This window comes from Staurois parvus, unplaced genomic scaffold, assembly GCF_062004578.1.
Source record: "Staurois parvus isolate SC_StPar_1 unplaced genomic scaffold, SC_StPar_1.0 ptg000145l, whole genome shotgun sequence".
Lineage (NCBI taxonomy): Eukaryota > Metazoa > Chordata > Amphibia > Anura > Ranidae > Staurois > Staurois parvus.
Window position 1 is genome coordinate 5,474,521 of NW_028317941.1, and position 17,740 is coordinate 5,492,260.

The following is a 17,740-nucleotide window of genomic DNA, read 5'->3' on the forward strand; positions in this document are numbered from 1 at the left end:
CACAAATGGTGGCCACCATTTTATGATTCTTTTTTTTTTTTGTAGTACATCCTTATTTCCTTTTATTATATGACACTTCACCATACTTCATTCACCCCTGACAAGAGCATTTTTTTGGATGAAACAATGGGTTTTGGGTCTTTTGTTCAATTTAGTCCTTTACCTCTGCAATACTAGACACTCTCAACCTCTCTCCTGCCCAGGCCAATTTTCATATTTCAGTGCTCTCACAATTTGAATGACAATTACTCATGCAACAAAATAAACTTGTATCATATTTGATGAGTCAGGTAGAGCTTTTTTTTGGTGTTATTTAATCACCACTGGGTTTTTTTATTCTATATAACTATATAAACAAAAAAATCCCGAAAATGTATAAAAAAACCCCATATTTTTCTTAGTTTCTGTTATACTGTTTTTCAAATAAATATTCTTTCTTCATAAATTTAGGCCAAACTGTATTCTGCTACATAATCTAAAAACTATGGGATATACATTGCTCAAAAAAATTAAAGGAACACTTTGAAAACACATCAGATCTCAAAGGGGAAAAATATCATACTGGATATCTATACAGATATGGACTGGATAATGTGTCAGGAACGTAAGGATGCCCCATCGTTTGATGGAAATGAAAATTATCAACCTACGGAGGACTGAATTCAAAGACACCCCGAAAATCAAAGTGAAAAAAATGATGCAGCAGGCTTGTCCATTTTGCTGAAATTTCATTGCAGCAACTCAAAATGGTACTCAGTAGTTTGTATGGCCCCCAAATGCTTGAATGCATGCCTGAAAACGTCAGGGCATGCTCCTAATTATTTGACGGATGGTGTCCTGGGGTATTTCCAACCAGATCTGGACCAGGGCATCACTGAGCTCCTGGACAGTCTGAGGTGCAACCTGGCAGTGTCGGATGGACCGAAACATGATATCCAAGAGGTGTTCTATTGGATTTAGGTCAGGCGAGCATGGGGGCCAGTCAATGGTATCAATTCCTTCATCCTTTAGGAACTGCCTGCATACTCTCGCTACATGAGGCCGAGCATTGTCATGCATCAGGAGGAACTCAGGACCCACTGCACCAGCGTAGGGTCTGACAACGGGTCCAAGGATTTCATCCGATACCTAATGGCAGTCAGGGTGCCATTATCTAGCCTGTAGAGGTCTGTGGGTCCCTCCATGCATATGCCTCCCCAGAGCATCACTGACCCACCACCAAAAAAGTCATGCTGAATATTACAGGCAGCATAATGTTCTCCACGGCTTCTCCAGACCCTTTCACGTCTGTTACATGTGCTCAGGGTGAACCTGCTCTCATCTGTGAAAAGCACAGGGCGCCAGTTGTGGACTTGCCAATTCTGGTGTTCAACGGCAAATGCCAATCAAGCTCTATGGTGCCAGGCAGTGAGCACAGGGCCCACTAGAGGGTGTCAAGCCCTCAGGCCACCCTCATGAAGTCTGTTTCTGATTGTTTGGTCAGAGACATCCACACCAGTGGCCTCCTGGAGGTCATTTTGTAGGGCTCTGGCAGTACTCATCCTGTTCCTCATTGCACAAAGGAGCAGATACCGGTCCTGCTGATAGGTTAAGGACCTTCTACGGCCCTGTCCACCTCTGCTAGAGTAACTGCCTGTCTCCTGGAATCTCCTCCATGCTCTTGAGACTGTGCTGGGAGACAAAGCAAACCTTCTGGCAATGGCACATATTGATGTTCCATGCTGGAGAAGTTGGGCTACCTGTGCAACCTATGTACGGTCCAGGTATAGTCTCATGCTACCAATAGTGACACTGACCCTAGCCAAATGCTAAACTAGTAAAAAAAAAAAAAAAAAGGCAGAAAAGATGAGTAGGGAAAAAAATGTCAGTGGCCTGCACCTGTAAACCATTCCTGTTTTGGGGGTCGGCTCATTGTTGCCCATGTAGTGCACCTCTTGTTAATTTCATTAACACCAAAGCAGCTGAACTGATTAACAGGCCCCTCTGCTACTGACCAGATCACTATCCCAGGAGTTTAATTGACTTGATGCTTAATTTTTTTGAGCAGTGTACATTTGAAAATTGATCAGTCCTGATATACTGACTGGCTATCTCATTTCATGGGGCCGGAAAATGTCAGGATACTAAAAATACTCTCCAAATTACCCCTTTTTAGAAAGTAAACAGTCCAAGGTTATTTTGGAAAAGGCATGGTGAGTTTTTTGGAGTTGCAATGTTTGTCACATTTTTAATAAAATTAAACTAAATTAAATGTGTTTTCTTCACATAGTTTTCACCGAACACATTTTTGGAGGCCCTGGAGCACCAGGGCAGTAGAAACACCTAAAAAAAATTGCCACACTTTTGCCAAAAGTTTTCGGAAAATTCAGGAAAGAACATGACATTTTTTTTTACACAAAGTTGTCAATTTAATAAGTTATTTCTAACACACATTGTAGATATTCAATTATACCCCAAAACACATTCTACATGTATGAGACGTTTTTACAGCCTAACCACATAGAGGGGCCCAAAATCCAAGGAGAGCCTTCAGGTGTTCTAGGGGAATAAATTATACATCGAATTTCCTGACTAATATTTTTGGAGGCTCCAGAGCATCAGGATAGTGAAAACACACACAAAATGAGCACATTTTAGAAAGCAAATAACCCAAGGTATTCTTTTAAGAGGCGCAGTAAGTCTTTTGAAGACTTCATTATTTGCAACAAGATTTTGGAAAAAGTAGAAAGATAATGAAAATTATTTTTTACACAAAGTTGTCAATTTAATAAGATATTTCACACACAGCATGGGCTTACTTAGAATTACACCACAGAACGCATTCTACTACTCCTTTTAAGTACGGCAGTACCACATACTGTATGTAAGACTTTTATACTTTTTGGACTGATTATATACTGGGCAGTATATCTTGTGTATCACACAACTTAACCATTCGTATCAAAACCAATGGACTGTAATGGTCTCCTTTATAAGAGTGGTCAGGGACTATAAGAGTGGTCAGGGACTATAGCTTACTGTATTGTCACCTATAGCAGTCACAGTTTCTACAAGCCAAGCAAGCTTAGCCTACTGGTACATTGCTGCCCCCAGGAATGTCATGTTCACTTGACAATGAGGTACAGGAGGCTGAGGAAAGGAAGAACAAGAGTTCCTGTGGTTCCAGGAGTGCAGTTGTCTGCAGGGAATGGCTGGAACTGGTATCTCACTGGAACACAGTCAGTCAGAAATGCAGATGGGTCAGCAAACAGGTAAAGGATCGATCCAGGCAACAGGCAGAAATGTGGTCAACAGACCAGGGTCTGCTTTAATACTGCTTTAGGCATGAGGGTGGTCATTACAGCCAGCCAGCTAGAATTTGCAGAATGAAAGGTCAGCAACAATAGCAGTCCGTTTCTCTAAAATTCTATCTCAAAAAGATATGAGTGCTTCCTTAACCTCTTCTTGCCAACTGTACACATACAGTATTATGCAGGCTCAGGTAAGTGGATGTTTATCTGTGGGGCCACAGATATGTGTACCTGGGTTTGTGCTGGGAGTGCATTGCACAGCGTGTTCTCACCTAGAGCCCCAAGTCTTGGTGTAAGGGTTGGGAAACAGGAGGCCAAGTTCCAGATCACTTGATTGCTGTGATAACCTCTGATTGGCACACAAAGCGATCAGTCCCTGTGCAGTCCACTTTCATTTTGTTTTCTCCTCTTGCATGGAGAGAAAGATACATTGTATCTTTTTTTTATTCTAGGGGAGAAGTGTGTAAACAAGGAAGACCAGGAAGTGTGTGTAAAAAAAAAAAAAAAAGTGCACTATTGTTTCTGGGTCTTACAGTGGATACAAACAACAAAAAACATACAAATGTGGTATCACTGCAATCATCAGGAGCAGGAGAATTTATTTTGGATTGTTCTTTGGCGGTATGTCATGATCATAACAGCAATATATACAGCTTAATATTTAATTTTTTTTCTTTTATCCTGATCCAGCTGCTCAGTCTTAGGCCCCATTCACACTAGGGCATTTTGAATTGCAGGCAGAATGACCGCGTTTCTGCCTGCGATTTCAATACACTGTGCTAAAATGACAAATTGCAGAGCCGCGTGTTTAGGTGTCTCGCCCAAAAGAGGGTCAGTTTCTTCTTTTGGGCGTCCCATGATACGGCTTGCCGCGATTGCAGCATGACGATAATGCAATGCGTTTTCAAATGCCATTAAAATGAATGGCACCTGAACATGTGGTTCCATGATTTGTCATTTTAGCAGAGTGTTTTGAAATTGCAGGCAGAATCACAACAATTCAAAACACCCTAGTGTGAATGGGCCTAAGCCTGTCAGGAGGAGGATACAGCTTTCTTCTATAGCTGTGTCTCTGGTCCCAACACTGGCTGCATTCCATCATTTGGCTGTCAATAATGTACCCCTCTTCAATGAATTGTGAGTGCACTAGTTTTTAATTGTTAAAGTAAAAGTTTTATTCCATTAGATCATTGTGCTCTTTCCTTCTGTCTTTGACTTCTCATCATTCCTTGTGCTGTTGAAAAGAAAGCTGCAGGTTCCGGACCTTTGTGATCGAAAGACAAATTTGTTAACCCTATGGTGGATTGTGCTCAAGTTTGCTGGATATCGCAGAAGGGATAAGTGTCTAATTCTTCTCCAGTGTTTCTAGTAATATGAGATTGTAAAATTTAGTTCTTAGGCCATTTCTTTTGATTTGAGATTAAAGCAGCAAGAGGGTAGAGTTTTGAACTCTATTTTGTACCCCTTTGCAAACACTAATTGAAGCCACAGGTGTGGGAAGTCTGTAACGCAAGAGATTCAAATTAACAGATGTCCCCCTCACTTATTTATTTCAGGTACTTATATAGTGCCATCAATTTACACAGCACTTTACATATATATTATACATTCACATCAGTCCCTAACCCTCAAGGGGCGTGCAATCTAAGGTTAGGAGAGTGCTCCTTCAGTGCGAGGAGGGCTTTGGGGGAGACTATGTGGGCCAAAACTTAAGTCTGCAGACATTATTTTAAAGAAGCAATTGGACCACTGTGCAGGATTTGTGCACTGGAAGATGTATATTTCCTCTGACTTGTTTAATGTTTTAATAAACGCATAGTGTTTTAAATACTGTGCAAGGAGGATTCTTAATTCTTTTTGAGCACCATTTCACTGGAGGTATTATGCATTACGAGACTCTCATCGATCCGGGTGGGCATCGTATGACATCCTTCCAGATCGCGGGGCCACGCTGTGGTGAGATCTGTCACTAGCTGTGTACCTCATACACAGCCGGTGACAGATCTGTGTAGCTGACCGTTGCCAATACTATGTGACCAATCACAGCAGGTCACATAACAATTGTAAACAATGGATGACTTCCTTTCACACCATCCATTCTATACAGTTGTGATTGGTACAGTGATCACATGTACAGACTGGGCCAATCACAACCCATCTGTCGAAGAATTACCTGTGGCCAATTACAAACCACAATTCATTCATTCAGTTAAATGCCTGCTTATAGCAAAGAAATTCTTTGCTATAAACAATCATGTGTAAAAACAAAATACTGATCACTTCCCCAGGGTAGTAGTGTTACTATGGTAACATTATACTACTCTGGTCACAGCGTGTTATGAAAAAAAAAAGAAAAAAAAGACAGAAAAATGTAATAATAAAGGAAACGTTTTTTTTCTTTTGTACCGTCACCAGTCAGTGCCCCTGATCAGTTACGTGATGACGCTGTACTGGAAAACATTTTTTTTTTTTAATTTATTTTCCATAAAATGAAAAAAAATTACAACTTCAAAAAACTCACCATGCCTCTTACTAAATACCTCAGACTGTCTACTTTGCAAAAAAAGTGTCATTTAGGGGACACAGTGCCTTGAAAAATTATTCATACCCATTGAAATTTTCCACATTTTGTTATGTTACAACAAAAAAATGTAAATGTATTTTATTGAGATTTTATGTGATAGACCAACACAAAGTGGCACATAATTGTGAGTTGGAAGGAAAATTATGTTTTTCAAAATCATTTACAAATAAATATCTGAAAAGTGTTGCATGCATTGATTGATTGTCAGATATATATTCTATGGATTCTATAAATTTCCTACAGATTACATAAAATACTGATTCGGTTATTTTCACCAAATAAATGTAGCAGAATACATCTTAGCCTAAATTTAAGAACAATTATTTATTTGCAAAATTTTATAACAGAGACAAAGAAAAACACATTATTTTTTTCTCCCAAATTTTTGGTAATTTTTCGTTAATTTAGAAAAAAACCCAGTGATGATTAAATACCACCAAAAAAAGCTCTAGTTGTGTGAACAAAATGAAAAAAAATTTAGTTTGAGTACAGTGTTGCATGACTGCACAATTGTCATTTAAAGTGCGAAAGCGCTGAAAGATGAAAATTGGCCTGAGCAGGAAGGGGGTAACAGTGCCCGGTATTGAACTGGTTAAAGTGCAAGGTGCTTGTATATATAGTAAGTCCCAACTTACGAACAAGTTCCGTTCCATGGGAACATTCGTAAATCGAATTAGTTCGTAAGTCCGACAAAGTGAATATCAATCTCAATGAATACAAAGAACAATTTTAAAAAAATTTTGAAAAAACTGAGTTTTATAGAACATCATTTGTTTAACTCATTACATGAAAGTAAGGTTCATAATATAACTTAGTTTACAAAATCTTCTGTTTTACTTAAGATTAATGCAAAAATTAATTAATACACCAAAAATTACATCTAGTATTTTGTATGACCTCCATGATCTGTGAAGACAGCAACAAGTCTTCAAGGCATGGAATTGGAGAAATATTGCAACATCTATCTTTTTCCATTCTTCAAGAAGGACCTCTTTTAGAGCCTGGATGCTGGATGGAGAGTGATGCTCAACTTGTCAATTCCCCATAGGTGTTCAACTGGGGTTCAGATCAGGAGACATACTTGGCCACTGAATCACTTTCACCCAGTTCTTCAGAAATGTAACAGTGGCCTTAGATGTGTGTATTGGGTCATTGTCATGTTGGAAAAGTGCAGAACGACCAAGGGCACGGAGTGTTGGTGGCGTTTTCTTTTTCAATACAGAGCGTATTTATGAATTCATGATTGTCGCAAACGCGCGCATCCGAGATGGACACGGTTCAACCATTTTGGTTTCAGACTCCATCTTGCTAAGGGTATCCATTTTCTCCCCTCATTCCTTCCCCCTCCCTTCCTGAGAGGCACAGTGACAGATGTGGCTGGTTATGGGTCGCTGACAGGCCAAGGCACCTAATTTGGTGCCTAGCAGTCTGTGGAAGTGTAGCTTTTCTCACCTAGGCCAGGATAACTCAGCTGTCCTAAGAGAATTGGAGACTCACTGTCCCAGAAGCTGTAACATTTCACACCTTGTAAGGAGATAAGGCAACTCTCCCAGGAATTGAAAGAATTGTAACCTCATAAAACCTAGCTCAGCTTAGGTGGCAGGATCAGATAACGTCTGGTAAAATCAGTTTTTCCCCTATGTTTTATATCTTGAAATATGGAAGACTTACATAAAAACCAGGCACCTCGTCAGATGGCCAATGCGCAGACGAATATTTTGATGGGTCACTCGTCCACCTCAGATCATCAGGGGAGCCAAAAAATAGAACTCGTACACCGTGTAACGTACAATTTCATAATTCATATCTACATGATCCTTAGACTTATCTGCATAATAAAATACCAGCGGAGAGATTGTCACTTGTGCAGCTGGGAAGTTACAGGCCAGAATATGAATTACGGAAGATGCTGGTTCTAATTTTGGGTTCCGCCTGCCAATCCCTCCCTAAACAGAGTATTGGTCAGTTACTCAGAGCCACCCCCTTGCTGGGGAACTTTAAAAAACAGGCTAGCAGGCCTAAAGAAGTTGAAGACATCTCCTATCTTTCCATCGTAACATATGGAGATCAAATCCCACTTCTGCTCTGCAACTTGGATCTGCTGACCCAGGACTTTGGGCAAGTACTTTAACTCTTTCCTTTCTCTATATCTCTTTGCTGTGCTATGGTTCTTTGTGTGTGTGTGTATATATATATCTTAGTTACATCTTTTTTTCGGTAAATATTTTTATTGCACCGTTTGACCTTTTAGTAATAAATCTTCCTTTCTGAAAGTGTTGAACTGTTTCTATAGCTTTTAATTGCAATTTACGAATCCCTGCCTTTAAAGAGACGCTACTGTTTGTTTAACCCTCTGTATAAAACGGTCATAACACAGGTCTTTTATACAGACGATTATATTGACCATTATAGTATCATAGCTGAAGCTGAGTTTCCTCTTTCTCTGTACCAAAAAGGAGGTGGTGGCAGTGAATGGTTAATTGCGTGATTAACCTGACCCAGTAACAAGCGCATTCAGGCTGCAGGCACAGATTGTAGTCCATTAGCTGGAAAATCGCTGTGCAGAGTGCAGCTGGGTGTGGCATTGTTACGCACATCACATCGCGATTTCCGATTGGCCAGTCCTTCGGTCACGAGTTTGGTGAGAAGGTCTGGGGTCTGACACCGCGATCGTGACATATTGGTGGCAGCGGTCGTGGGATTGTCGCATGTTGGTGGCGGCAATCTTGCAATTCGTGACAATGATACCACTAATAAAATGCAGCCCCACAGAAGGACACTGCCACCACCATGTTTCACTGTAGGCACAAAGCATTTTTCTTTGTACTCCTCAGCTTTGTGATGTCTTAGTTTTGAAGCCATGAGTTCCAAAAACATTTATCTTGATCTCATCACTCCAGAGTTGTTCATGGGCTTTAGGAGAGGTTTCCTTTGTGGATGACAACCAAGCATACCATTCCTCTGCAGTGTACGCCATATTGTGTCACGGGAAACAGTTGCCACAGTTTGGCTTTTGTAAACTTGCATGGCAATTTTCTTCAACCCTCCTCATCAGAAGACATTCCTGTCAAGGCGTTAACTTCCGTTGATGGCCTAGACATCTTTATGAGATGGTTGCAGTTCCAGCTTTGTTAAATTTTTGTATCACTTTTGCTACAGTATTCTGAGAAGTAAAGCTTTGATGATCGTGTAGCCTTCACCTTTCTTGTGTAAAGAAATTATTTTCTTTCCTAGGCCTTGTGACACTTCTCTTCCAGGTGGTGTGAATTGCTGACAGTATGAAATGGGAAGGGGTTTTCTTTGTTATATAACCTTTTATAATCATCTGTCTGCTGGACACGTGTTTAATGAATAATTAGACTCACCTGTAGTTGAATTCTTGTTAATTAGGATTTTGTTGGCGAAAATTTAGTTTTGCTCCTAAGATTTTCACTGGGATGTATTCATTTTTGCAACATGGTCTTGAATGAATTTTCTAGGAAAAATACTGTGTGTGCAAATTAACAAATCTTATTTGCAAACAATGGCCCACATTTGTGGGAGTATTTTGAAGTATAGTGTCCCATAAAAAAAATGTTGATTCTAAAAGGAAAGGTTGTCTGACAAATCTGAAGGTGTAGGTAGGTAGGGGGGGGGGGGGGTGGGGTGTGTGTGTGTGTGTGTGTGTGTGTGTGTGTCCTTTTTCAGATCTTTATCTGATGCTGGCTACTCTGAGAGCCATACATATCTTTTCTTTTAAAAGGGAAAAAAAAAATAAATTATAGCTATTTAACTAGCATAATAGTAACATTTTATTGCATAGAAGGCAATAAGGGCTCGTTCACACTAGCTTCGCCCTCTGAAGAGTGATGTTTGGATCGATTTTCAGAGAGCATTTTACACTTTTAACTCCACACTAGTGCACTGCAATTTGAAGTATAGTGTCCCATAAAAAATGTTGATTCTAAAAGTAAAGGTTTTGACAAATCTGTTGGGGTATACTCATTTATTTGTGTGTGTACACACACACACACTATACTGCCAAAAGTATTGGGACGCCTGCCTTTACACACACATGAACTTTAATGGTGACTTAGTCCGTAGGGTTTAATAGGCTATACCAGCTTCAAACTCTTCGGGGATGGCTGTCCATAAGGTTTAGCAGTATGTCTATGGGAATGTTTTGACCACTCTTCCAGAAACGCATTTGTGAGGTCAGGCACTGCAGTCGCACAAGAAGGCCTGGCTCACAGTCTCTGCTCCAATTCAGCCCAAAGGTGTTCTTTGGGGTTGAGGTCAGTACTCTGAAGGCCAGTCCAATTCCTCCACCCCAAACTTGCTTTTCCATGTCTTCATGGACTTTGCTTTGTGCACTGGTATTCAGTCATGTTGGAACAGGAAGGGGCCATCTCCAAACTGTTCCCACAAAGTTGGGAGCATGAAATTGTTCAAAATGTCTTGGTATGCTGACACCTTAAGAGTTCCCTTCATTGGAACTAAGGGGCCAAGCTCAACCCCTGAAAAACAACCTCACACCATAATCCCCCCTCCCCCAAGCTTTACACTTGGCAAAATGCAGTCAGGCAAGTACAGTTCCCCTATCAACTACCAAACCCAGACACATCCATTGTATTGCCAGATAGAGAAACGTGATTCATCACTCCAGAGCAGTGTTTCCCAAGCTTTTTACAGTCAAGGCACCCTTTAAAATTGTGGACAGGCTTGCGACACCCCATTCTAAAATGTGAAAAACTATTCTAATAATTTTATATATTGCAGAAACATCCACACATGTAGGACACCCAACATTAGAGGTAATTTATTCTACCAAAGCAAATACACTTTTGCACACTGGTACTGAGTAGTATTCCAGTGTTTCACTTCTGTGTTTATCCATCTCTGAGCTAATGTGACCCCAGCACTGATGGAGAGGGGAAGGGGAGGGTCAAACTAGGATGCTGTGCAGGCAGCTGACATCCTCCTTATCAACTGATGATCTCATTTGTTGTCAGGACACCAGCGGTTACAAGGTCGTAATGGTGCACAAAGAAAACCTATGACTTTGTATACAAGCTAGCGGATGAAACAAGACTGCCTTTTAGTTACACAAGTTTTGGGCAATTTTTAAACATTTTGCCAAGGCACCCCTGAAGAAACCTCCATGCACCCTGGTTGGGAAAGGCTGCTCCAGAGAACACATCTCCACTGCTCTAGAGTCCAGTGGCAGCGTGCTTTACACCACTGCATCAGACGCTTTGCATTGCACTTGGTGATGCAGGGGATCAAATAATTATTTTCCTCCACAGTGTATACACACATACACACATATACACACACACACACACACACACACATATATATATATATATATATACACACATATATATTATATACACACACACCTCAAATAAAAAAATGAAAGAAACCCTTTGAAAACACATCAGATCTCAATGGGGAAAAATATCATGCTGGATATCTATACTGATATGGACTGGGTAATGTGTTTGGAACGCAAGGATGCCCTATCATTTTGATGAAAATTGTCAACCTACAGAGGACTGATTTCAAAGACACTCCAAAAATAAAAGTACTCATTGCAGCAACACAAAATGGTACTCAGTGGTTTGTATGGCCCCCACGTGCTTGTATGCATACCTGCCAATGTTGGGGCATGCTCTTAATGAGTAGAGGAAAGAGAGGTGCGCCAGACTAAGTGCAGTAAAATCATAACAGTTTATTGCACACAAGATATTAAAAACTCACAGGACGTGGGTAAATATCAGGCATCAGGTATAAGGAGGAGGACGTCATCTGAGCTGCACATCACGGGCGGATAGCTGCAGTGCCAGGGTATTCACAATGGCTGGCGCTCCCCACAGGAAGGAGCGAGGACGGCAGGCGCAGTTACCGGAAGTCGCGGTGCAGAGAAGAACCGTGCTCAGGGCGGGCGCTGCTGGTCTCTCACATCAGTGTGGGTGATGGGGCCAGCTTGAGGCGCATCAAAGATGGCCGCCGAGCGGAAGTGACGTCAAGATGTTGCTGGGAGTCGTCCCTTGAGCGCCAGCCATTGTGAATACCCTGGCACTGCAGCCATCCGCCCGTGATGTGCAGCTCAGATGACGTCCTCCTTCTTACACCTGATATTTACCCACGTCCTGTGAGTTTTTAATATCTTGTGTGCAATAAACTGTTATGATTTTACTGCACTTAGTCTGGCGCACGTCTCTCTTTCCTCTACTACAGAGTCCGGTTTACTCTAGAGAGTGCAAGCCTCATGACGGTGTCTACATTGCAATATATACATACACACACACACACACACACATATATATATATGTATACACACCATCTATTCCAACCTAGTACTGTCTGTACTACAAGTCTTCTTCCCCCCTCCTCTTACTACTCAAGCTGCACAATCCACCCTGTACTCCCATTACATTATATATAATCATATGCCCCACCTCCTGTTTTATTTCATTTTTTAAAACTGAACTATTTTTATATCGCCTAAGACTTTCTGTGTGAACTCTATACCCACCACCACCTCTCTTGCGCCAATTACATCTTCTGTTCATGCGCTTAATGAGAAGACGGATGGTGTCCTGGGGTATTTCTTCCCAGATCTGGACCATGGCGTCACTGAATTCATAGACAGTCTGAGGTGCAACCTGGCGTCATCGGATGGACCGAAACACGATAGCCCAGCAGTGTTTTATTGGATTTGGGGCAGGTGAGCGTGGGGGTCATTCAATGGTATCAATTCCTTCATCCTCCAGGAACTGCCTGCATACTCTCGCCACATGAGGCCGGGCATTGTCATGCACCAGGAGGAACCCAGGACCCACTGCACCATCCTAGGGTCTGACAATGGGTTCAAGGATTTCATCCTGATACCGGATGGCAGTCAGGGTGCCATTGTCTAGCCTGTAGAGGTCTGTGCATCCCTCCATAGATATGCCTCCCCAGACCATCACTGACCTACCATCAAAACAGTCATGCTGAACGATGTTAAACGCAGTATAACATTCTCCACGGCTTCTCCAGACCCTTTTACGTCTATCAGAGTGAACCTGCTCTCATCTGTGAAAAGCACAGGGCGCCAGTGGCAGACCTGCCAATTCTGTTGTTCAATGGAAAATGCCAATCAAGCTCTAAGGTACCGGGCAGTGAGCACAGGGCCCACAGGCCACCCTCATGAAGTCTGTTTGTTTGGTCAGAGACTAACACCAGTGGCCTGCTGGAGGTCATCTTGCAAGGCTCTAGCAGTGCTCTTCCAGTTCTTCTTTGCACAAAGGAACAGATACCAGTTCTACTGATGGGTTAAGGCCCTGTCCAGCTCTTCCTGTCTCCTGGAATATCCTCCATGCTCTTGAGACTGGGAGACACAGCAATCCTTCTGGCAATGGCACGTATTGATGTGCCATTCTGGGGAGTTGGACTGCATGTGCAACCTCTGTAGGGTTCAGGTATCATCTCATGCTACCAGTAGTGACACTGGTAACTAGTGCAAAACTAGTGAAAAAAACAGAGAAAACAGTAGGAAAAAAATGTCAGGGGCCTTCAGCTGTAAAACCATTCCTGTTTTGTGGGGTTGTCTCATTACTGCCCATCTAGTGCACCTGTTTATTTCATTAACACCAAAAGCAGCTGAAACTGATTAACAACCCCCTCTGCTACTTAACCACTTATACCCCCTTCCTGCCCAGGCCAATTTTCAGCTTTCAGCGCTGTCGCACTTTGAACGACAATTGGGCAGTCATGCAACATTGTACCCATATGAAATTTTTATCTTTTTTTCACACAAATAGAGCTTTCTTTTGGTGGTATTTTATCAGCACTGGGTGTTATTTTATATAAAGCAATTAAAATAAAAAAAATAGTTTCTTTGTTTCTATTATAAAATTTTGCTAACAGGTGAATTTTTCTCCACTGATGTGCATTGATGTGGCAGCACTGATGGGTGGCACTGCTGGTCAACTGCATTTACCCGGTGATCTGCGGTGTCATTGGATACAGCTGATCACATGGTAAAAGGCCGCTGTGATTGGCCTTTTACCACACCATGTGATTAGCTGTGTCTGTAGGACACAGTGATCACAGAGATCGCTATGTGCACGCCGCTGGGGGTGCGTGTTCTGCGAGGACATCATATGACGCCCTCCCAGAACTGGATAACCGCACTGTAGCAGTCATTCGGCTACAGAGTGGTTGGCAAGTGGTTAACTGACCAGATCCATATCTCAGGAGTTTAAATGACTTGATGCTATACTCTGATTAAAGTGTTATTTACATATATACATGCATACATACACACACACCAGGTAAAATAAGTATTGAATACATTTTTTTCAGTAAATATATTTCTAAAGGACATGAAATTTACACGTAACAGCCCATGCAATCCATACAAAGAACACAAAACAAATAAGTTCGGAAATTACATTTTGTGTAATAAAATGGAATGAACAGGGGAAAAGTATTGAACACGCTAACTGAAATTTATTTATTACTTCGTACAAAATCCTTCGTTGGTAATGACAGCTTTAAGACGTTTCTTGTATGGAGATACTAGTCGCATGCATTACTCAGGTGAGATTTTGGCCCATTATTCCAAACAGTCTTCACATCTTGAAGGTTCCGTGAGGTTCCATGAACTCTGGTCTTTAGTTCTTTCCATAAATTTTCTATTGGATTCAAGTCAGGCGATTGGCTGGGCCATTTTAGAAACTTTGTTTTCTTTCCTTGAAACAAAATTGAGTTTCCTCGGCTTTGTGTTTGGGATCATTATCTTGCTGAAATGTCCACCTTCGTTTCATCTTCATCATCCTGGTAGATGTCAGCAGATTTTTATCAAGAATGTCTTGGTACATTTTTCCATTCATCCTTCCTTCAACGATATGAAGTCTGCCAGTACCGTATGCTGAAAAACCGCCCCACACCATGATGTTCCCACCTCCAAACTTTACGGTTGGTATGGTGTTTTTGGGGTGATGTGCAGTGCCATTTGACCTCCAAACATGGTGTGTTTTATGGCATCCAGAGTTCAGTTTTGGTCTCATCTGACCAGAGTATATTCTCCCAGTATTTCACAGGCTTGTCTAAATGTTGTGTAGCAAACCTTAAAAGGAGCTTCAACATGCGGTTTGTTCAGCAATTAAGTCTTGCATGGTAAGCTTGGCCATGGTGGTTGAGTGCATTACATATGATTTTCTTTGAAACAATTGTACTTGCTAATTCCTGGTCTTTCTGAAGATCTCCACAAGTGTTCCTTGGCACTTGGACAACGCTTCTGATTATTCTTTTCACTCGTCGGAAATCGTGCGAGGAGCACCTGTTCATGGCCGGTTTATGGTGAAATGATGATGTTCTTTCCACTTCTGGATTATGGCCTAAACAGTGCTCACTGGAAGATTCAGAATTTTAGAAATCCTTCTGTAATCAATGCCATCAGTATGTTTTGCAACAATACGGTTGCGAAGGTCTTGAGGGAGCTCTTTGCTCACGTGTGACACCTTGGTAATGAGACACCTTTTTATAGGCCATCAGTTGAGACTGAACCAAAGGATATTAATTTGCACTGACAAGGGGCAGAATTGCTTTCTAATTGCTGATAGATTTCAGCTGGCGTCTTGGCTTTCCATACCTTTTTTCACCTCCCTTTCTTAATGTGGTCAATACTTTTTCCCTGTGTCATTCCATTTTATTACACATAACTTAATTTCTGAACTTACTTATTTTGGTTTCTGTGTATGCATGGATTGTCAGAAATATATTTACCAAGAAAAATGGTGATGTGTTCAATGAATGAATGAATGTGTAATTTATATTTATTACACACACACTTACATCAGTCCCTAACCCTCAAGAACATACAATCTAAGATCCGTAACTCACATTCATACATACCCGTACTAGAGCCAATTAACCTAGCAGCATGACTTTTGAGTGTGGGAGGAAACCCACACAGGCACAGGGAGAACATGCAAACTCCAGGCAGGTGGTGCTATGGTTGTGATTGAAACCAATGACCCTAGTGATTCCAGGCAGAAGTGCTAACCATTTAGTCAATTAGGTGGTTTGCCTTGTTTTTTTGCTGTGGTTCCTCCTATTTCTATGAGTGAGGGTAACTCCCTAGGGGGTACTCAGAGTAGGGTGCAGAATCCAAGGTAAGCCTGTCTGGAAGGAAAAGTGCAACAACCTGGGTGCAGACTGTTCTATAGTGAAGACCTTGGGCAAAATGGTAGGAGGAAGTGGCTGAGTACCTCATAAAGGGCTCTAAGTAGAAATGACAGTAAAAAGTGTAACTTGTGGTATGATGCAACACTGGTCATCCAACAGACTAAACACTTAGTGGTTGAGGTTAAGCACCATGTTTGAAAAGTTTACACTGTAAATGGACGGTTCACCAATTTTTGAGACTATATTCTAATGACACTTCTAGTTGGTGTGTGTGGATCACGATTTATGGGATATATACCACACAAGTCCACGTGCTGATATTCAAGATTTAAAGGGGCAGTTCACTATTAAGGACAATTATTTGATATCTGTGTGCACAATTCATGTAGAACACTGGTTATGTGCAGTTCTATGGATTCGTATATGCATGTATTGATTAGACGTCTGGTATAGCACACATTGATTCTCGCAAGCATAGTAGTTTCTTTTTTGCACGTATTTATTGTTTAGCACTATATTTTGTATTTATATAGTTGCGCTGCATTTTCGATTTGTTGATTTATACTGTAAATACATTCAGATATCTATCCATGACACTGTGCAGTGATGGCACCCAACAGATTTCTCTCATCACAGGTTTTTAACATAACACAAATACGTTATTCTTAGTAGAATAAACATCCTTAGAAGTAGTGGTCTTCATTGGTTACGTAAATTATGCTTTAAAAAAAAAACACATCAACAAGAATTGTATCTAAAAAGAAATTTATTGCTGTCTGTGCAGAGATTTTTACATGCATTCAATGCAGACAAGCACAATAATTAAAAAACAAAAAAAAAAACCCCCCCAAAAAAAACAAAACCTTAGCCCTCTGTGCTTATTGATAATGGATCACAGAGGACTGGAACAGGGGTGCTTGAGTTTTTGGAAGTCAAAAGGGCTAATGGCCCTTTTTGCCAAAAGAAAAAAAGGAGGCAGGATTGAGTGTAAACAAAAATGAACAGAAATATAAAAACAGCTAGGTTTGGGTACAGATGAAATGAAGGACATGTCCTGCCACTCATCTACATGGTAAGGTGAACACTTTAGCCCTTGCAGAAAGGATGCCTTGTGGAACCCCACTGAATCATTGCACAAGTGTTTGACCAGTCATTTTATGGAAAACATTCCAGGGACAGAGAAATTCTGCATTTGATAGTCTGTTGCCCCTGGATAATCCTACAACCAATCACCAGCAGTAAAATGGAGATTTCAACGAAGAGCTTACATACAAACCACTTCTCTGCTGGGCACACTAGTGTATACGTTTCAAAAACAAAACATCTGGACAACGCACCAGATAAAAGTTTCCATAATCATACCATTTCAGCATGACTGGAGAACTCTAGTCCCATTAGTGCATTGTGTATCTCTGGAGAGAGAAACACATACGTGTACATGTTTATGTATAGGTGTTTGTGTGCTCCTGTGCTTCCCACTGCCCATTCCTTCTCTGGATATTTTATCAGTCTCCCGAGACCTGTGTGGCTGATCCATCAGATGTTTGCCCGCTTGACTGGATGAACAAGGGCTGTGTGATGTCCTGTCCGGCTGGCATGGTAACTTGCTGGATCTGGTATAGTTGCTGGAAAGAGTAAAGACATTTTATAATAAAATGTAAAAAGAAAAAAAAGATTACATCGTATTTTTCTATACCGAAATCAT

At 41.2% G+C, this 17,740-nt stretch overlaps 1 protein-coding gene across 3 annotated transcripts in view; it reads right to left on the reverse strand.

Moving 5' to 3' along the window:
- Positions 1-16,783: 16,783 nt before the first annotated feature.
- NFYC (nuclear transcription factor Y subunit gamma) overlaps positions 16,784-17,740 on the reverse strand; it is an 81,064-nt gene continuing 80,107 nt past the window's right edge. For all 3 annotated transcript variants that reach the window (XM_089673873.1, XM_089673871.1, XM_089673872.1), the window contains one exon: positions 16,784-17,660. In XM_089673873.1, coding sequence (XP_089529999.1) covers positions 17,541-17,660 — 120 coding nt within the window. In that variant the 3' untranslated portion in view covers positions 16,784-17,540. The remainder of the gene's footprint in view (positions 17,661-17,740) is intronic.